The 22,241-nt window shown below is 44.4% G+C and overlaps 1 protein-coding gene across 2 annotated transcripts; it reads left to right on the top strand.

Annotated features, from left to right (window-relative positions):
• Nucleotides 1-795: 795 nt before the first annotated feature.
• Nucleotides 796-19,244, top strand: LOC121537839 (differentially expressed in FDCP 6 homolog). Of its 2 annotated transcripts, none has more exons than XM_041845441.2 (10): nt 796-957; nt 12,705-12,845; nt 12,976-13,161; nt 13,887-14,114; nt 15,261-15,516; nt 15,672-15,970; nt 16,763-16,929; nt 17,556-17,754; nt 17,915-18,005; nt 18,591-19,244. In XM_041845441.2, the coding sequence occupies exons 1-10, from the start codon at nt 862-864 to the stop codon at nt 18,785-18,787; spliced, it is 1,860 nt and encodes a 619-aa protein (XP_041701375.1). In that variant the 5' UTR covers nt 796-861; the 3' UTR covers nt 18,788-19,244. The 2 variants fall into 2 exon arrangements, with proteins under 2 accessions (XP_041701375.1, XP_041701376.1); XM_041845442.2 differs by having other exon boundaries at nt 13,887-14,030.
• The last annotated feature ends 2,997 nt before the right edge of the window (nt 19,245-22,241 follow it).

Here is a 22,241-nt window from a genome sequence, read left to right on the forward strand (position 1 = left end):
GAACGAGACATCACATAAAGACTGGTCCTCTTTAGCTCAGTTAGTAGAGCATGGCGCTTGCAACGCGAGGATAGTAGGTTTGATTCCTGCGACCACACATACTTAAAATTAATGCACGCATGACTGTAAGTCACGTTGGATAAAAGTGTCTGCTAAATGGCATATTTTATACACTGAACAAAAATATAAATGCAACAGTTACAGTTCATATAAGGAAATCAGTCAATTGAAATAAATTCATTAGGCCCTAATCTATTGATTTCACATGACTGGGCAGGGGCACTGTGGAGCTAGGCCCAGCCAATCAGAATGAGTTTTTCCCCACAAAAGGGCTTTATTACAGACAGAAATACTCTTTACATGGTCTGTGGTTGTGAGGGGGTTTATGGTCCCTAGCACAAGGTGCACCTGTGTAATGATCATGCTGTTTCATCAGGTTCTTGATATGCCACACCTGTCAGGTGGATGGATTATCTTGGCAAAGGATAAATGCTCACTAACAGGGATGTAAACAAATGTGTGCATAAAATTTGAGAGAAATAAGCTTTTTGTGCATATGGAAAATTTCTGGGATCTTTTGTTTCAGCTTATGAAACATAGGACCAACACTATACATGTTGCATTTTATATTTTTGTTCACTATATTAATGGAGTAAGTCAGTCTCTTTTTATTGGACCCTTATGCTACAGTGCCCCGCCAGCAGGTGGCGCAGCGGAGACTGACTGGGTTAGTAGTGCAGTCAGTCAGCACAGCAGGTCCCCACAGTCAAACCACTACTGGGTGTGGGTGGCTCAAGAGGCTGTCACAGCACGTATTGAGAGGAGGGAGAGAGAGAGAGAAAAAGTTATGCTGCTGCAGACATGGACCTACGCTCAGAGCTCCTCAAGTCTATTTGGTATGGTTTCACTGCTCTGGATCTAGAGAAGAGTGGGAAAGTGTCCAAGTCTCAACTCAAGGTGAGCACCTGGATTCATTTTAGCCAAAATAGATGTGGTTTTATGAAGGGTTTTGACCCCATGTTTTAGGGGCACCTTCTTCTAACCAAGGCACCCTGCTCTCTCATTTCCAACCTCGTGAGGATCTTTATTGGGGTAACTGGAAGTATCCAATAATATATAGGAATCTGGATCAATAAAAATATACTTTTGACATTATAGATGATGAGCAGAACTAGTCCTGAATAACTTGATATCATTATTTATATGTTTGCTAGATGATATGTGGTAGTTTTTGTGCTGATCTTTATCTGATTATGTGTATTTCCTGGTTGAGAAAACTGTCATGGCACATGCTCTGTGTGTGACAAGTTATTAGCTGATTGTTTTAGTATTGTAATAGGGCTCGCAGTGGTAACTATATGTTTCCCATGGGGGGAGTACAACACTGATGGCAGTGTGTGAGCTGGAGAGTAACGGTTTGCTCTGCGCTTCTATGAATGGAAGCCCTCATCACCAAGTTGTGACCAGACTGGTCCATGATGTCACCACATGCAGTGCAATTGGTACTGTGGCACTGAGCATGACCAGAGAGCTGGTGAATAGAACATGTCACTGCATGCAGTGCAATTGGTGCTGTGGCACTGACCATGACCAGAGAGCTGGTGAATAGAACATGTCACCACATCGCCATCTGTACTAAAGGTCACACATACATCTACAGTGCTTATTGATACAAACCTGAGTGCCAGTGTGTTTGTGCTATCATGCCAACTCCCTGTCACTCATAGTCATACTGTTTGGCTTGACAATGAGCAATGGAGTTGGCATGATAGCACAAACAGACCTAGGACCGGGCTGTATTGTTACAACCTTATGCTGTAGGACCAGTCCCACCCTCCTCCATCGAGCTCCACATTTCAGCCATGTGCTCCTGGCCTGGCTTTCACTATCAGAACCTCGTGACTAGGCTTATCCCTGTCGGGCTGGCACTGGCAGACTCTGGTTTGGAGTATGGGCCATCTAGAGACCAGGGAGTCAGGTTCATAGAGGCTGAAGGTCACTAGGCCACGCAGGTCTTAGTGTCATTTTAAATTGAGAAATTATGTGACTAAACTGAACAAAAATAAGAAGAAACTGTATTATGAAACTAATATAAATGATATAAAGTATGATGGAAAAAAGCGTTTGGAGTACTTTAAATGAAATTGTGGGCAGAAAGACTAATTCAACTCCATCTTTTGTTGAATCAGAAGGCTCATTCATCACATGACCTTTTGATATTGCCAATTATTTTAATGACTATTTCATTGGCAAAGTGGGCAAACTAAAACAGGAAATGCCTACAACAAACTGTGAGCCAACGTAGTCATGCATAAAATATATAATAATGAAAGAAAAGCATTGTAATTTTGAATTCTGTAAAGTTAGTGTGGGAGAGATGGGAAAAGTATTGTTGTCCATCAATAATGAGAAACCACCTGGTATTGACAACTTAGCTGGAAAGCTACTGAGGATGGTAGCGGACTATATTGCCACTCCTGTTTGTCATATCTTTAATCTGAGCCTGGAGAAAAAAGTGTTTGTCCTCAGCCCTGGAGGGAAGTTAAAGTCAATCCGCTACCCAAGAATGGTAAGGTGCCCTTTACTGGTTCTAACATCGACCAATCAACTTGCTGCCGGCTCTTAGCGAACTTTTAGAAAAAAATATTTGAACAGATACAATGCTATTTCTCTGTGAACAAATTAACAACACACTTTCAGCATGATTATAGAGAAGGGCACTCAACATGGACTGCACTGACATAGGGCTGTTGTGGTGACCGTATTACTGCCACACCGGTGGTCACAAGTCATGAAGGCAGTCAAATTCCACGTGACCGTTTAGTCACGGTAATTAGGCTTCTCCAAGCTCTGATGCTGCTGCTGGTCATTAGTAGCCTACCAAACGTGCTAACTGCCTGGTACTCAGCACTCTATTGTCCCTCTAATCACTCTGACATCAATGCAAATGTATCGAAAATCTAATCAAACACTTCGTGAGAGCCCATGAGCTCATGTTGCGCAACATTTCTATAGGCTATGCAATTGCGCGAGAAAACAGAGTGATGGTCACAACTAAAAAGAGGAGGATCCCATCAGCTTTTTATAGGCTAGGCCTACTATTTTTATTTCTTAACTTTTCTAATATTAAGCACATTGCTTATATTTACAGTATAGCCTACCTGCCTGGCATGAAAATGAACCACGGTGGTTTGTATCATTTGATTTACACAACATGCCTACCACATTTATTGTGAAACAAACTAGAAATAAGACAAAAAAAACAGAACTTGAGCATGCATAACTATTCACCCCCCCAAAGTCAATACTTTGTAGAGCCACCTTTTGCAGCAATTACAGCTGCAAGTCTCTTGGGGTATGTCTCTATAAGCTTAGCACATCTAGCCACTGGGATTTTGCCCATTCTTCAAGGCAAAACCCCTCCAGATGGGTTCCGCTGGTGTACAGCAATCTTTAAGTCATACCACAGATTCTCAATTGGATTGAGGTCTGGGCTTTGACTAGGCCATTCCAAGACATTTAAATGTTTCCCCTTAAACCACTTGAGTGTTGCTTTAGCAGTATGCTTAGGGTCATTGTCCTGCTGGAAAGTGAACCTGAAGGTAATTGGTTGCACTAGATCAGCTGGTAGAGCACGGCGCTTGTAACGCCAAGGTAGTGGGTTCGATCCCCGGGACCACCCATACACAAAAATTTATGCACGCATGACTGTAAGTCGCTTTGGATAAAAGCGTCTGCTAAATGGCATATTATATTATATTATTCATAGCAAAGGGGGTGAATACGTATGCACGCACCACTTTTCCGTTATTTATTTTGTATAATGTTTTTGAAACAAGTTCTTTTTTTCACTTCACCAATTTGGACTATTTTGTGTATGTCCATTACATGAAATCCAAATAAAAATCAATTTAAATTACAGGTTGTAATGCAACAAAATAGGAAAAATGCCAAGGGGGATGAATACTTTTGCAAGGCACTGTATATTTTTGATAAGGTTTGTATCACAACTAAAGTGGCCAAATAACTTCTTAAAATTAAGCATATTAATCCGCTTTACAAGGGGTGTAGAGCCTAACTGGATTACATAAACAGCACATGAGTTTCAAGTTTGGAGAAGATAATTTTCACCATAAAAATGCACCTTTATAATAAAGGCATTACATGCATAATTGCATTTGCGGTCACTTTTGATAATGGGGTTTTCCGCTAATGGAACATTCGCGCTTATAGCCTACTACCATGTGCGCATTGCTGTGCTTATAATGTGAAGAAATAGCCTAATAGTTTATCAACATTTTAAGCTAAACGTTCTGATCTGTTGCGTCAGCCACGTTGCGTAAAAAAGATTTTTTGATGCTAGTGGTTGTATTAATTTGGGATCTATCGCATCCCACAACTGTCCCGGGCTATGTTTGGAATATTTATTTCTCGCACAGAATAGAATAGGTCGACTTTTATACTATGGGGGATAGTAGATTGACATAGGCTAGTGGTTTTGCTGTTCGTTAGGCCTACTCTTCTTGTTGGCTGACAAAAAGTAAATGTGGACAGTTCTTCCAATATCTTCAATATGCACCTCGGAATTGGATAAGGACGCACGCAGTTGCGTCCCCGATGTGTCTGTCTTCACTTGTAGCCTGTGAGAAAGACCTGATCATGTGATGGAGAGCCATGTGAGTGAGAGATGATTCGGGAACGTGCAGCACTCAGGGAGAAGGGCACAACGGCCACTGGCCGCAAAAGGCATGGATTTTTTTGGGGTGCATTACGGCCACACAAAGGGGATGCCGCTGTGAAATTCTAGGCATTATCAAGTGCTTGTCAAATTGTGAATGAGTGACTGATGTAGTGTGTACAGCCTTCGCAACAAACAAAGCAGAGCTCATGCCTTTCAAGCAACAGTTTTTTAGTCGCATTATGCAGCCTTACAATGTATTAAAAATCAAAAGATATAGCCCAATGTTTGTAGAACAACTAAAGTTACATTAGTAACTCTAAATTAAGCATATAGGAATACCTATTCCTTTGTTTACCGCTCAACACAGAATAGCTGCTTGTGCGCGCTCCCTCAAATCATTTGGAGAAAATATCCTTTCTATTTTATTCAGTTTTGTTCAATTGTATTCTTCATAATATAAAATAATGCCACGGAATTCTAAGTAAATTTTCACGTTCGTTGAGTGCAGGATTGGACCAAGGTGCAGCGTGGTATGCGTACATGTTCGTTTATTGAATAAACACCGAACAAAACAACAAAAGCAACGTAACGTGAAGTTCTACAGGCTAACATCAAACAAGCCAAACACACAGAAACAGAAACAAAACTAAAGGTAGGCAAAATGGCTACCTAAGTATGATCCCCAATCAGAGACAACGATCGACAGCTGCCTCTGACTGGGAACCACACCCGGCCAACATAGATCTGTAGATCTGTACATAGAATGTACACCCTGACCAAACCAACAAACAACAGGCATTAAAGGTCAGGGCGTGACAGTAACCCCCCCAAAGGTGCGGACTCCGGCCGCAAAACCTAACTTAACAGGGGAGGGTCCGGGTGGGCATCTAGCCTCGGTGGCGGCTCCGGCTCCGGGCGTGACGTCCTCTCCCTTTCTGCCTTCCCGTTGCACCCCTGGTCCGGTCTGGACCTTGGCGCGATGCTTCCCCTCTCAGTCCTCCCACGATGCACCAAGCCCTGTCTGGACCCTGGTGTGGGAGGCCCCGACCCTGGAGAGGGGTTGACGTCTGGTTCTGGAGTGGAGCCGCTGACCGGGGCTGGACTAGGCACCGGTAGAGCAGACTGCTCTGGCACTGGAGTGGAGCCGCTGACCGGAGCTGAACTGGACCCCGGGGGAGCGGACTGCTCTGGCTCTGGACTGGAGCAGCTGACCAGAGCTGGACTGGGCAACGGTGGAGTGGACTGCTCTGGCACTGGAGTGGAGCCACTGACCGGAGCTGGACTGGACACCGGTGGAGCGTACTGCTCTGGTACTGGAGTGGAGCAGCTGACCGGAGCTGGACTAGTCACCGTTGGAGCGGACTGCTCTGGCGCCAGCCGTACCGGGCTGAGGACACGCACCACTGGTTTGGTGCGAGGAGCAGGCACGGGCCGTGCCGGACTGGATACACGCACCACTGGTTTGGTGCGGGGAGCAGGTACGGGCCGTACAGGACTGGATACACGCACCACTGGTTTGGTGCGAGGAGCAGGAACGGGCCGTACCGAACTGGATACACGCACCACTGGTTTGGTGCGAGGAGCAGGTACGGGCCGTACCGGGCTGGGGAGGCGCACTGGCGACACAGTGCGTAGAACCGGCGCAGGATATACTGGACCGTGGAGGCGCACTGGAGGTCTGGAGCGTAAAGCTGGCACAACCCATCCTGGCTGGATGGCCACTTTCGCATGGCACGTGTGGGGCGCTGGCACAGGACGCACTGGGCTGTGAAGGCGCACTGGCGACACAGTGCGTATCTCCGCATAACCTGGTTCCACAATGAACACACGCTCCTTACAGCGAGTGCGGGTAGCTGGCTCTGCTAACCTCTGCTCTAACGACTGAGCTCTCTGCTGCTGGAGGGTTAATTCCTCTCTCAGCTTCTCTTGTTGCCTGGCCAGCTCCTCTCCCTGTGCAACCATTGACTCCTTCTCCCTAAGGGCCTCCTGCAGCGCCTCCTCTTGAAGGGAGCTCTCCTGCACTATCTTCGCAATAAGCCCCCGTAAGGTGGTTGCCTCTTCTATCAGAGTGCTAATCTGCAGGTCTCGCCGAGCCTCCTGCTGCTTAGCCAACCACCCTGTGTGCCCCCCAAAAAAAAATGTCTTGGGGTTGCCTCTCGGGCTTCTGTAGCGGTCGGCACCGTTGGCGTCGCCGTTGATCCTCTCCTATCTTGGCTTCTACCTTCGCCCAGGGTCCTTTACCAGCAAATATCTCCTCCCAAGACCACATCTTCCCCACCTGTGTCCAGGGTGTGCTCCTCCTTGGCACGCTGCTTGGTCCGTTGGTGGTGGGATCTTCTGTCACGCTCGTTGAGTACAGGACCAAGGTGCAGCGTGGTATGCGTACATGTTCGTTTATTGAATAAACACCGAACAAAACAACAAAAGCAACGTAACGTGAAGTTCTACAGGCTAACATCAAACAAGCCAAACACACAGAAACAAGTTCCCACAACTAAAGGTAGGCAAAATGGCTACCTAAGTATGATCCCCAATCAGAGACAACGATCGACAGCTGCCTCTGATTGGGAACAACACCCGGCCAACATAGATCTACAAACATAGAATGTACACCCTGACCAAACCAACAAGAAACAACAGGCATTAAAGGTCAGGGCGTGACACAAACTTTGTCTGCTAAATGAACTAGTGTAGCCCACAGCCATTTGGCATAGCCAGATCAGGACCTAACATAAGGACAACTCAGAGTATGCTGTTCTGTTCTTCTGAAATAGACTACATTTTCTTCATATCATGCTTCTTTAGACCTGTCTAAAATAAATAATGGATTTATTGTGAAGGTGTAGGCTATATTACATGGATTTATTAGACTTTTTAAAATGTAGATGTTCCAAAGGTCCGCTTCAGTGGCTTGTAGGCTATGTGTGGAAGCCAGGAGACGCTAAATGTGTTTATGTAATTATAATAAATTACAGTGGGACCGACAGTTATTTGCTTGACAATCACAGGCTGGTGAAATTTCGTGACTGCCACAGCCCTACGCTGACACAAATAACTTATGATTGGCTAAAATAAATGGATAATAAGAAGATTGTGGGAGCTGTATTGTTAGAATTCAGTGCAGCCTTTGATATTATTGACCATAACCTGTTGTTGAAAATACTTAAGTGTTATTGCTTTACATCCGCTGCCATATCATGGGTTGGGAGCTATCTATCCAATAGAACAGAGGGTTTTCTTTAATGGAAGCTTCTCTCATTTAAATAAATAATTTTAAAAAACGCAAGGCAGCTCTCTAAGGCCTGTGTGTCTATATACGCTGATGATTCAACATTATACACATCAGCAACCACAGCTAGTGAAATCACTGTAACCCTAAACAAAGAGTCGCGGTCTGTTTTGTAATGGGTGGCTCATAATAAACTAGTTCTGAACATACAGTACTATTTTTTATATTGTAGAATAATAGTGAAGACATCAAAACTATGAAATAACACATGGAATCATGTAGTAACCAAAAAAAGTGTTAAACAAATCAAAATATATTTTATATTTGAGATTCTTTAAATAGCCACCCTTTGCCTTGATGACAACTTTGCACACTCTTGGCATTCTCTCAACCAGCTTCCAACAGTCTTGAAGGAGTTCCCACATATGCTGAGCACTTGTTGACTGCTTTTCCTTCACTCTGCGGTCCAACTCATCCCAAACCATCTCAATTGGGGTGAGGTCGGGTGATTGTGGAGGCCAGGTCATCTGATGAAGAACTCCATCACTCTCTTTCTTGGTCAAATAGCCCTTACACAGCCTGGAGGTGTGTAGGGTCATTGTCCTGTTGAAAAACAAATGATAGTCCCACTAAGCCCAAACCAGATGGGATGGAGTATCGCTGCAGAATGCGGTGGTAGCCATGCTGGTTAAGTATGCCTTGAATTCTAAATGAATCACAGACAGTGTCACCAGCAAAGCACCCTTACACCATAACACCTCCTCGCTTTACGGTGGGAACTACACATGCGGAGATCATCCGTTCACCCACACCGCGTCTCATAAAGACATGGCGGTTTGAACCAAAAATCTCAAATTTGGAGTCCAGACCAAACGACACATTTCCACCGGTCTAATGTCCATTGCTCATGTTTCTTGGCCCAAGCAAGTCTCTTCTTCTTATTGGTGTCCTTTAGTAATGGTTTCTTTGCAGCAATTTGACCATGAAGGCCTGATTCACACAGTCCCCTCTGAACAGTTGATGTTGAGATGTGTCTGTGACTTGAACTCTGTGAAGCATTTATTTGGGCTGCAGTTTCTGAGGCTGGTAACTCTAATGAACTTATCCTCTGCAGCACAGGTAACTCTGGGTCTTCCATTCCTGTGGCGGTCCTCATGAGATGCAGTTTCATCATAGCGCTTGATGGTTTTTGCGACTGCACTTGAAGAAACTTTAAAAGTTCTTGACATTTTCAGTATTGACTGACCTTCATGTCTTAAAGTAATGATGGACTGTCGTTTCTCTTTGCTTATTTGAGCTGTTCTTGCCATAATATGGACTTGATCTTTTATCAAATAGGGCTATCTTCTGTATACCCACCCCCCTACCTTGTCACAACACAACTGATTGGCTCAAATGCATTAAGAAGGAAATCAATCCCACAAATGACTTTTTAAGAAGGCACACCTGTTCATTGAAATGCATTCCAGGTGACTACCTCATGAAGCTGGTTGACAGAATGCCAAGAGTGTGCAAAGTTGTCATCAAGGCAAAGGGTGGCTATTTGAAGAATCACAAATATAAAATATACTTTGATTTGTTTAATACTTTTTTTGGTTACTACATGATTCCATATGTGTTATTTCATAGTTTTGATGACTATTATTCTTCAATCTAATTATTATTATTTTTTTTATAAAAACCCTAGGTGTGTCCAAACTTTTGACTGGTAGTGTCTCTAAAACTGAAGGCATTGTATTTGGTACAAATCATTCCCAAAGGTATAGACCTCAGCTGAATCTGGTAATGAATGATGTGGCTGTTGAGCAAGTTGAGTAGACTAAACTTCTTGGTGTCACCGGAGACTGTAAAGTGTCATGGTCAATGCATATTGATTCAATTGTTGTGAAGATGGGGAGAGGTCTGTCTGTGAAAAATATATTTTTTTAACACCGCAGTTGACCAAACAAGTCCTGCAAGCTCTAGTTTTACCTAATCATCTTTATTACCTGATGATATTATCATGTGCTGCAACGAAGGACCTAGAAATGCTGCATCTGGCCCAGAACAGAGCAACACGTCTTGCCCTTCAATGTACACAGAGGGCTAATGTCGACAGTATGCATGTCAGTCTCGCTTGGCTCAAAGTAGAAGAGAGATTGACTGCATTAATTCTTGTTTTTGTGAGAAATATTGTGTCAAATTCAAACTTGTCTGTATCATCAACTTACATATAGCTCTGACAGACATATTTACCCCACCAGACACAGTATTATGTAGAGCCGTGATCACATGGAACTCCCTCCCATCTCAAATTACTCAAGCAAACAGCAGAATTTCATTTAAAAAATTAAAATAAAACAACACCTCTCCCCTGTCTGACCTAAATAACCCATAGGCATATGTATATGTACCTATGTACAGTTGAAGTCGGAAGTTTACATACACTTAGGTTGGAGTCATTAAAACTCGTTTTTCAACCACTCCACAAATTTCTTGTTAACAAATTATGGTTTTGGCAAGTCGGTTAGGACATCTACTTTGTGCATGACACAAGTCATTTTTCCAACAATTGTTTACAGACAGATTATTTCACTTATAATTCACTGTATCACAATTCCAGTGTGTCAGAAGTTTACATAAACTAAGTTGACTGCGCCTTTAAACAGCTTGGGAAATTCCAGAAAATGATGTCATGGCTTTAGAAGCTTCTGATAACATCATTTGAGTCAATTGAAGGTGTATCTGTGGATGTATTTCAAGGCCTACCTTCAAACTCAGTGCCTCTTTGCTTGAGATCATGGGAAAATCACAAAAAATCTGCCAAGGCCTCAGAAAAGAAATTGTAGACTTCCACATGTCTGGTTCATCCTAGGGAGCAATTTCCAAACGCCTGAAGGTACCACATTCATCTGTACAAACAATAGTACGCAAGTATAAACGTCATGGGACCACGCAGCCGTTATACCGCTCAGGAAGGAGACGCGTTCTTTCTCCTAAAGATTAACATACTTTGGTGCGAAAAGTGCAAATCAATCCCAGAACAACATCAAAGGACCTTGTGAAGATGCTGGAGGAAACAGATACAAAAGTATCTATATCCACAGTAAAACGAGTCCTATATCGACATAACCTGAAATGCCGCTCAGCAAGGAAGAAGCCACTGCTCCAAAACTGCCATAAAAAAGCCAGACTACGGTTTGCAACTGCACATGGGGACAAAGATCGTACTTTTTGGAGAAATATCCTCCGGTCTGATGAAACAAAAATAGAACTGTTCGGCCATAATGAACATCGTTATGTTTGGAGGAAAAGGGGGTGGCTTGCAAGCCGAAGAACACCATCCCAACCGTGAAGCACGGGGGTGGCAGCATCATGCTGTGGTGGTGCTTTGTTGCAGGAGGGACTGGTCCACTTCACAAAATAGATGGCATCATGAGGAAGGAAAATTATGTGGATATATTGAAGCAACATCTCAAGACATCAGTCAGGAAGTTAAAGCTTGGTCGCAAATGGGTCTTCCAAATGGACAATGACCCAAAGCATACTTCCAAAGTTGTGGCAAAATGGCTTAAGGACAACAAAGTCAAGGTATTGGAGTGGCCATCACAAAGCCCTGACCTCAATCCTATAGAAGATTTGTGGGCAGAACTGAAAAAGCTTGTGCGAGCAAGGAGGCCTACAAACCTGACTCAGTTACACCAGCTCTGTCAGGAGGAATGGGCCAAAATTCACCCAACTTATTGTGGGAAGCTTGTGGAAGGCTACCCGAAACGTTTGACCCAAGTTAAACAATTTAAAGGCAATGCTACCAAATACTATTTGAGTGTATGTAAACTTCTGACCCACTGGGAATGTGATGAAATTAATAAAAGCTGAAATAAATCATTCTCTCTACTATTATTCTGACATTTCACATTCTTAAAATAAAGTGGTGATCCTAACTGACCTAAGACAGGGAATCTTTACTAGGATGAAATGTCAGGAATTGTGAAAAACTGAGTTTAAATGTATTTGGCTAAGGTGTATGTAAACTTTAGACTTCAACTGTATGTGTGTAACTGTCCACAGAACCCTTTTATGTTTCCATTGTTCCTATTGTAAATGTGTGTCGTTCAGTCCTTGAGCTGTTCTTGTCTATTGCTGTTCTGTATTATGTCATGTTTTGTGTGGACCCCAGGAAGAGTAGCTGCTGCTTCAGCAACAGATAATGGGGGTCCCAATAGAATACTTGGTTCAGTTGTGAGAAGAGGCGTGAGGGAGGAGAGGAGGAGGACAGGATGTGGTGATGATGTGTCAGAAGACGGAGGCTGGGTTCTACACTCGTTTACTGAGTCTCTCTCAAAAGATGCTAGATATCTCTCAACTTCTATTTCAGTAAGGTCCAGTCATTTATTAAGGATGCTCTCGTGAAAAACAATAATAATCTTTGTAGAAGGTCTAAATGGCGGTTGGAACGTTGTTGTGTGCACATGAGAAGCTCTCTTGAAGTAACCCAAGAGATATTTGTCTGAGTAAATCAAACATGCCTGGTCAGCAGTTTCAATATATACTTCTCCTGTATTCCGACGTGACGCGTACATTAAACACGGTTCTTCGTATTTCCTCTAAGACTAAAATACTGGAATGATTCAACTTTTGTTTTTCAGTTCCTTCATAAACCATCAAAGTATTTAATGTTTTTTCTGTCTGACAGAGACAAGAAGACTGTACAAGGTTTATAAACGGATCTTAGCCAGATATTACTATTGACGTCTGTTACGTTCAGTATTTGTTCAAACTCATCCATATCTACCTGTTGTCCACGTGTTTTAGGTTCTGTCCCATAACCTGTGTACGGTTCTGTCCATCCCCCACGACCCAGTGGCTCTGGAAGAACACTTCAGGGACGATGACGATGGACCAGTCTCCAGCCAGGGGTACATGCCTTACCTCAACAAATACATACTGGACAAGGTAATGACATGCACGCAGACACACCCTAGTTTGATTTATAAACATGGTACTGTACCATCATGGCAATAGCTGAGTTGTTGTTTTTGTTAGTCTCACTCAACGTTGTGTGTGTTATGCTTCCTGCACACAGGTAGAAGAAGGCTGTTTTGTCAAGGAACAAGTAGATGAGCTTTGCTGGACTCTCACTGCTAAGAAAAACTACAAGCCGGGGAAGGACAATAAGAACGTGTTGCCAGGGAAAGATGCCTTTAGTCTCTGGTGCCTGTTTAACTTTTTGTCGGAGGACAAATACCCTCTGGTTATGGTCCCAGACGAGGTGAGTTCACCTTCACCATCCTGTTCTAGTATTTACCTGCCAAACCTCTGAAAAAATAACAAACGTGATCCAGGGGTGTTTCTTTGCCCACTGAATGCTGTGTGTCTCTATGTGCAGTAAATGTGGGCTTGCATGTCACATAACTTCTGGTTTCCTGTCTGTTTTTCACAACCACTGTTGTTGCTGTGATAAGCTCCAGGCTGCTTTTAGAGCAGGGCACAGTGCCTCTGCGTGAGAACCAGCAGTCAAGGTTGTTTCACTAAAAACAAAATGGAGGAGGTTACCTTATCAATAAAAAACAATACATTTCACTGGTGGCAAAACAAGTGAAAGGCAACCATTCTCACCACAATATACATTTCAATGTCTTTTAATACGCCAAATATATGCCACCTCCCGAGTGGTGCAGTGCTAGCTGTGCCACTAGAGATCCTGGTTCGAATCCAGGCTCTGTCGTAGCCGGCCGCGACCGGGAGACCCATGGGGCGGCGCACAATTGGCCCAGGGTGGGGTAGGGAATGGCCGGCAGGGATGTAGCTCAGTTGGTAGAGCATGGCGTTTTGCAACGCCAGGGTTGTGGGTTCGTTTCCCACGGGGGGCCAGTATGAAAAATAAAACAAATAAAAAATAATGTATGCACTCACTAACTGTAAGTCGCTCTGGATAAGAGCGTCTGCTAAATGACTAAAATGTAAATATTTGTGTTCCACACTTTATTTGTTCAGGTGGAATACCTGCTCAAGAAGATGTGCATGGCCATGAGTGTTGAGCTCAACTGTGTGGAGCTGGAGGACTTTATCTCCAAGGATACAGTGCAGCAGAATGGTTTCACCGTCTGGTCCTTCCTGGAGATGATGAACTCTGGGAAGGTAACTAGAGGCATGGACCAGGAAATCACCAGCATGGCCATAGAGGAGGTGTACAGGGAGATAGTTGGTGATGTCCTCAAAGAGGTATGCTACCTGAAAACTACCGAACAGTAGAGCAGTATGGTCTGTCTGTCTCTCAGCCCATCCCAAATCGCTCCCTATCCCTCCAGCTTGGCCCTAAAATTTCTATGTTAGCACGTTTGAAGGGATATGTACACTCAGTTGGCCAGTTTATTAGGTACACCACCCCGTTCATGAAAATGGTTCGCTCCTACAGACAGTGAGTCATGTGGCCGTGGCTTGCTATATAAAGCAGGCAGACAGGCATTGAGGCATTCAGTTACTGTTCGATTGAATGTTAGAATGGGATAAACGAGTGACCTAAGCAACTTTGAGCGTGGTATGATCGTCGGTGCCAGACGCTCCGGTTATAGTAACTCAGAAACGGCCGGCCTCCTGGGCTTTTCACGCAAGACAGTGTCTAGGGTTTACCGAGAATAGTGCGACAAACAAAAAACATCCAGTCAGCGGCAGTCCTGTGGGCGAAAACAGCTCGTTGATGAGAGAGGTTGAAGGAGAATGGCAAGAATCGTGCAAGCTAACAGGTGGGCCATAAACAGGCAAATAACGGCGCAGTACAACAGTGGTGTACAGAACGGAATCTTGGAATGCACAACTCGTCGGTCCTCGTCATGAATGGACCTATTGTAGCAGACGACCACACCGGGTTCCACTCCTATCAGCTAAAAACAAGAAGAAGCGGCTCCAGTGGACACGCGATCACCAACACTGGACAATTGACGAGTGGAAAAACATTGTCTGGTCCGACGAATCTCAGTTCCTGTTGCGTCATGATGATGGCAGAGTCAGGATTTGGCGTAAGGAGCATGAGTCCATGGACCCATCCTGCCTGGTGTCAACGGTACAGGCTGGTGGCGGTAGTGTAATGGTGTGGGGAATGTTTTCCTGGCACACGTTAGGTCCCTTGATACCGATTGAGCAACGTTTAATTCAGACTGATCTGGAGGCAAAGGGGGGTCCGACCCGGTACTAGAATAAACTGTCAACTGAGTGTATAAGCTGTGTAGTGATGGAACTTCCACCATATTGCTGCCACCACCTTAAATATTTGCAAACACTGGTAAGGGCAAAAGGGGTTGTGTCAGTGATTTGTTGTTCTATGTCAATAATGTGTGTGTTGATGTTATGTGTTGACTTTGTTGCCTCCAGGGGTATCTTTGGAAGAAGGGTCAGCTGAGGAGGAACTGGAAGGAGCGCTGGTTTACCCTGAAGCCCAGTACCCTGGCCTACTACACCAGCGAGGACCGCAAGGAGCGCCAGGGAAACATCCCTCTGGACGGGGACTGCTGTGTGGAGGTGCTGCCAGACAGAGATGGGAAGAGGTGTATGTTCTGTCTGAAAACTCTCTCCAAGACCTACGAGATGAGTGCCTCAGACACCAAGCAGAGACAGGAATGGACTGCAGGTCTGTGGGGCATGTTCTTCTACTCAGTGATCCCTCCCATCAATAATGCATTCAGTCCCAATAGACTTCAGGCTCCTCTAAGAGTCAAGATATAATGTGAATCCTGTGTGGAAGTACTATTGTACAACTTGTGACATCCTTCTCCCTCCCCACAGCCATTCAGACAGCCATCCGTCTACACACTGAAGGGAAGACCTCTCTCCACAAGGACCTGAAGCTGAAGAGGAGGGAGCAGCGGGAACAGCGGGAGAGGAGGCGGCTGGCCAAGGAGGAGGAGCTGCAACGTTTTCGGGCCCTCCAGGAGGAGAAGGAGCGTAAACTGGCCGAGCTGGAGCTCCTGAAGGAGGCACAGAGGCAGGCGCAGGCTCTCCTGGAGCAGGACGAGATGAGGAGGCGTCAGCAGCACGAGGAGATGCAGCAGGCCCTGGAGGTGCAGCTCCGCGAGGCAGAGGAGGTGAAGACTTGGAGAGGGAGATGATGGAAAAGAAGCGATAACAGAAGGAGGGAGTAGTGAGGACAGAGAGGAGGGAACGATGGAAGGAGGGAGTAGGGAGGACAGAGAGGGAGGGAGGGAGGGAGAGGAGGGAAGGAGGGAGTAGGGAGTGGTGAGGACAGAGGAGGAGGGAAGGAGGGAGTAGTGAGGACAGGGAGGGAGAGGAGGGAGGGAAGGAGGGAGGGAGGGAGGGAGGAGTGAGGACTGATGGGGAGGAGTGGCGGGAAGGAGGGAGGCGGTGAGGACAGAGAGGGAGGGAGGGGAGGGAAGGAGGGAGTAGTGAGGGAGGGAAGGAGAGAGTAGTGAGGGAGAGAGAGGAGGGAGTAGTGAGGACCGAGAGAGAGGGAGAGAAGGAGGGAGTAGTGAGGACAGAGAGGGAGGATGGAGGGAGTAGTAAGGAGGGAGTAGTGAGGACAGAGAGGGAGGGAGAGGAGGGAAGGAGAAAGGCGGTGAGGACGGAGAGGAGGGAGGGAGGGAGTAGTGAGGACAGAGAGGGAAGGAGGGAGGGAGGGAAGGACTATGGTTATGAGCCAAATAACCTTTATTTGGCACTATATAGAACCATCTGTTTTTAGTGTGTGCTTACTTGTGTGAAGGAGAAGGGTGGAGGGTGGCGGTTTTATTGTGTGTACTGTGGTGGATGGTTGTTGCAGATTTAGAGTGGGTGACAGGGTGTATGGTAGCAATGTTAATGCTGATCACGATGCGCTGGGCAAGGTGTCTAGATCTTCCATGCTGTGTGTCTCTCTCCAGTCGCGGGCCAGCATGCAGGCAGAGATGATTCTGAAGGAGGAGGAGGCAGAGCGGCAGAGGAAGAGGATCAAGGAGCTGGAGGGGATGCAGACCAGTCTGGAGGAGGCCTTGCACCTGGAGATCAAGGCCAGACAGGACGAAGAGGTCTTTCGATATGCACAGACTGGGTAGGGTGCTGCACACACACACACACACACACACACACAGTATTCTTCTTCAAACGTATTCACTTACATAGACACATGTTCAGGTAGGGCTAGCAGTCCGTCATGTGGAAAAGCATCCACTTAGCATGTAAAAGCTGCATGTCTATTTACTGAACACAGCACACCACAGAGAGACAGATGGTGTTGAGAAGTCGAACATTGTTGAAGGGAGGCTGTTGCGTTAGTGAGGTTCCTGAGGAAGTTGAGTTTTTAACAGAGGAAGTTGTCTAGCTACAATCTGTAGGATATGTTGACAGGGTGTGCATGGGCTCTGTCTCAATCTTGCATACAAAATAAAGAAATGATCCTTCGATTAATTTCCTTACTGGCTGTGAGCACTGCAAATAATACAAAGTGTGAAGTTCCCTGCTTGTCAAAGCTCACAAAGAATCTCAGACATGGCAAAGATATCATAAAACACATAGGCTCGTACATGCTTGTAACAACTTATACTTGTTGGGTTTAAATACAGTGTTACCGAATTCTTTCTAAGTCTCCAGCAAATCATGCTATATTTACTGACTACTGTATGCCCTGTGTGGTTTTACCTGCCATGTTTCTAAAAACCTTGAATCTGTATTGGCCAGTCTGCTGTCTGAGGAGGAGGAGAAGATGAAGGCCCTGATGTCCCTCCAGGATGAGCAGGAGGAGTACATCCGGAAGACCCAGAGAGAGAAGCAGGAGCTGAGGCAGGAGATGGAGAACAAGTCCCGGGCTCTGGAGGAGGCCCAGCGGCAGCTGGAGGAGGTCAGGGCCAACCGACACCGGGTCGACCAGGACGTTGTGGTGAGTAGCCTAACACTATCAACACACTGACTACTTCCCTTCACACCAACACTGGATATTTAGATTGACGTTAGTGTTGATAATAAAGACCAATGTGATTAACAGTAGAGCCTTATTTATATCTGTTGCGTATGTTTCAATTTCCCTTGTGTCCTGATAGGCTGCCCAAAGGAAGCTTCGCCAGGCCAGCACCAATGTCAAACACTGGAATGTTCAGATGAACCGGCTGATGCGTCCAATTGGACCAGGAGGTATGTCACACACATTGAAATGTTGCCATTTTCCCAAGTGTTCAGCATTGTGTCATTTAATTAGGTCACTTGAGTGGGTGCACATTTCCTGGTGGTTTGGCATTTAACTGTGCACAAAGAGCAGGTAACGAAGAAGAGATGCGATGTTGAGACCTACTGTACAGTAGGAGGTGTATGCTAAAGGTCTTGAGAAGTGTCACTCACTCTCTGCGGTTGCAGCTAGGTTTTGACAACCTAATTTTAGTATACTTATTTCCTCAAACATAGTGTTGATAAGACGTACTAGTGCATTTCTATTTTATTCATCATAATCATATTTTATACTGTAAACCCGTGGCTCTAGCATCCCTCTTCTATATTTGACACAGTAGCTTCAAACCTAATGGAAACTAAGGTACACTGATGATTTAGCTGCCAACAACCGCTGTTCTCTTCCATAACAAGATGACTATGTCAGATTCACCAATCATCACTTATGAGTAATTTACCAAGATATACTTTGTTACAAAAACCGTACAGTAGACGAAATGTTTGTGTTTTTCTGTATCCCGTTCTTGCTTTAATGGTCCCATTGTTTCCTTTCAGAGAAGAGATCTTCTGGAGGTTCGTTCTCCAGTTTCCAGATGCCGTCTCAGAGAGATCCCGGCCTGCGTCTGAGACAGCGGTCAGAGGCGCAGGATGAGGAGAGCAAGGAGAATGTGGACAGCAGTGGTGCAGGGTCAGGCTGTGGAGGAGAGAGACGTCTCTCACAGGCCTCTAATGGAGGCATGGACATCCAGTGAGAGGAAATGGTTCTCCTCCTCTAGAAGGAAAAACCGTGTCACCAACTGTGTGTTTCATTAGTGGTTTTGTAATGGAAAAGGTGGAAAAGACTTGGAGCGAGTATGAATTCATCTTTTAGGTGGCGTCAATGTGAACGTTCTGTCTAGCTGTTGGAAAAGCATGGATGGGATAAAGGAATCATCAAGATACGTGGCATTAGTCATTTAAATGTTTTTCTCCCACCAAGTTGGTGGTAAACGATTAGACGCATCATTGGTAGTAAATGTATTATAACAATAGTATTCCATCACAGCATCTCACGGTATGTTGATAACAAGTCTCCATGTTTTAATGAAGAACAGAATAACCACAAGTGTTTTTGTTTGTTGAGAATTTCTTCTCAAAAGATCACAAGATGAAGATTGCTTTCCTCTCACAAAATAAATTCTGTAAATATATTTACTAAATGTGTTGGAATATAGTTTTGCTCTTACATTTACATTTAAATCATTTAGCAGACGCTCTTATCCAGAGCGACTTACAAATTGGTGCATTCAACTTATGATAGCATTCAACGCTTCTCTCCCTCTTTGTAATGTCAGACAGACATGCAGACAGACAGTTGGGCAGACAGGCGGCCAGACAGACAGTTGGGCAGACAGGCGGCCAGACAGACAGTTGGGCAGACAGGCGGCCAGACAGACAGGTGGGCAGACAGGCGGCCAGACAGACAGTTGGGCAGACAGGCGGCCAGACACAGTTGGGCAGACAGGCGGCCAGACAGACAGGTGGGCAGACAGGCGGCCAGACAGACAGTTGGGCAGACAGGCGGCCAGACAGACAGTTGTATTAATAAATGGGTACAGTATGAAAACAGAGAAGACTGCGTTGTAGAGTGGAAACTAATGCAAACAGCTTCTGTGGTCTCTCTATTTCCTGTTTCCGCAGTCAGTTTAAACTATATGTAGAGATGTAGGCTCGGGGGGCCAGGTGCGTGCCTGTGGTGTGTGTGTAAAGTAAACTATCCAATCCTTGCATCTTTTCAGTGTTGTTTGACGAAATTAAGAACTAATTCAAGGTATTATCCTGCTTTTTTTATACTGAATAATTTAATGGATGTGACAAGTATTCACCCCCCTTGGCATTTTTCTTATTTTGACAACCTGGAATTAAAATAGATTTTTTGGGTGGTTGTATCATTTGATTTACAGAACATGCCTACCACTTTGAAGATGCAAAATATGTTTTATTGTGAAAAAAACAAGAAATAAGACAAAAAAACAGAACTTGAGTGTGCATAACTATTCACCCCCCCCCAAAGTCAATACTTTGTAGAGCCACCTTTTGCAGCAATTACAGCTGCAAGTCTCTTGGGGTATGTCTCTATAAGCTTGGCACATCTAGCCACTGGGATTTTGCCCATTCTTCAAGGCAAAACTCCTCCAACTCCTTCAAGTTGGATGGGTTCCGCTGGTTTACAGCAATCTTTAAATCATACCACAGATTCTCAATTGGATTGAGGACTGGGCTTTGACTAGGCCATTCCAAGACATTTAAACCACTCAAGTGTTGCTTTAGCAGTATGCTTAGGGTCATTGTCCTGCTTGAAGGTGAACCTCCGTCCCAGTCTCAAATCTCTGGAAGACTGAAACAGGTTTCCCTCAAGAATTTCCCTGTATTTAGCGCCATCCATCATTCCCTCAATTCTGACCAGTTTCCCAGTTCCTGCCGATGAAAAACATCCCCACAGCATGATGCTGCCACCACCATGCTTCACTGTGGGGATGGTGTTCTCGGGGTGATGAGAGGTGTTGGGTTTGTGCCAGACATAGCGTTTTCCTTGATGGCCAAAAAGCTAAATTTTAGTCTCATCTGACCAGAGTACCTTCTTCCATATGTTTGGGGAGTCTCCCACATGCCTTTTGGCGAACACCAAACGTGTTTGCTTATTTTTTTCTTGAAGCAATGGCTTTTTTCTGGCCACTCTTCCATAAAGGCCAGCTCTGTGGAGTGTACGGCTTAAAGTGGTCCTATGGACAGATACTCCAATCTCCGCTGTGGAGCTTTGCAGCTCCTTCAGGGTTATCTTTGGTCTCTTTATTGCCTCTCTGATTAATGCCCTCCTTGCCTGGTCCGTGAGTTTTGGTGGGCGGCCCTCTCTTGGCAGGTTTGTTGTGATGCCATATTCTTTCCATTTTTTTATAATGGATTTAATGGTGCTCCGTGGGATGTTTAAAGTTTCTGATATTTTTTTATAACCCAACCCTGATCTGTACTTCTCCACAACTTTGTCCCTGACCTGTTTGGAGAGCTCCTGTGTCTTCATGGTGCCGCTTGCTTGGTGGTGCCCCTTGCTTAGTGGTGTTGCAGACTCTGGGGCCTTTCAGAACAGGTGTATATATACTGAGATCATGTGACAGATCATGTGAAACTTAGATTGCACACAGGTGGACTTTATTTAACTAATTATGTGACTTGTGAAGGTAATTGGTTGCACCAGATCTTATTTAGGGGCTTCATAGCAAAGGGGGTGAATACATATGCACGCACCACTTTTCTGTTATTTTTTATTCATATTTTTTTGAAACAAGTTATTTTTTTCATTCCACTTCACCAATTTGGACTATTTTGTGTATGTCCATTACATAAAAACCCAATAAAAATCAATTTAAATTACAGGTTGTAATGCAACAAAATAGGAAAAACGCAGAGGGATGAATACCTTTGCAAGGCACTGTATCAAAAATGTGTTAACAGAGACACCTTCTGACCAAAAAGGACAATTACAGGAGAGCTGTATTGCAAATACAACTATACAATAATACAGTGGATACGACGCTACTGACACCCTTGATAAAGATGAGCAATAATGACTGTATAAAATAAATTATTCAAATACTGAGCTTTATTGTATGCTAATACAATTGCTCAGAGAAAGAGATTTTGTTTAACAATTAATTGAAAAACAATCTGAGGTAGGCATTACAATTATTGACACCCCTAAAGATTCTTATTAATAAAGCAGTCAAAAGTTTGGTATTTGGTTCAACGATTCTACCCCCAAGACATGCTAACGGTAATGGTGAAAGGTTAGCATATCTTGGTGGTATGATCTTTGACCCTCTGTAACTTTCGAACTCATCATTATTCACGATTCATTCAGGATTATTTGTAATCATGGGAGCATCCACATTTATGTTGAAGTGTTTAGAAACATATTATATTCTTATTTACAATCAAATTGACTACAACATGACACAATACATTATTTACCATTAATTTCTATTAGGAACAAAATAATCTGAAACACAACCTAAACAAACTGCAAATACATCCAACAAGTTTGTAGAGTCATTGCGTGTTTGGAATATGGGACCAAATACTAAACTTTCGACTACTTTATTTACTGAACAGAAGTATAAATGCAACATGCAACAATTTCAAAGATTTTACTGAGTTACAGTTCATGTAAGG

This window comes from Coregonus clupeaformis, chromosome 24 (genome assembly GCF_020615455.1).
Source record: "Coregonus clupeaformis isolate EN_2021a chromosome 24, ASM2061545v1, whole genome shotgun sequence".
NCBI classification, from domain to species: Eukaryota; Metazoa; Chordata; class Actinopteri; order Salmoniformes; family Salmonidae; genus Coregonus; species Coregonus clupeaformis.

What these genes read in the sequence shown, in the direction of transcription:
- LOC121537839 (XM_041845441.2), top strand. Translation starts at nt 862, where the DNA reads ATGGACCTACGCTCAGAGCTCCTCAAGTCTATTTGGTATGGTTTCACT. An exon ending in ACAAATACATACTGGACAAG is followed by an intron (nt 12,846 to 12,975) that starts GTAATGACATGC and finishes TCCTGCACACAG; the next exon opens with GTAGAAGAAGGCTGTTTTGT. An exon ending in TTTCGATATGCACAGACTGG is followed by an intron (nt 16,930 to 17,555) that starts GTAGGGTGCTGC and finishes TGTATTGGCCAG; the next exon opens with TCTGCTGTCTGAGGAGGAGG.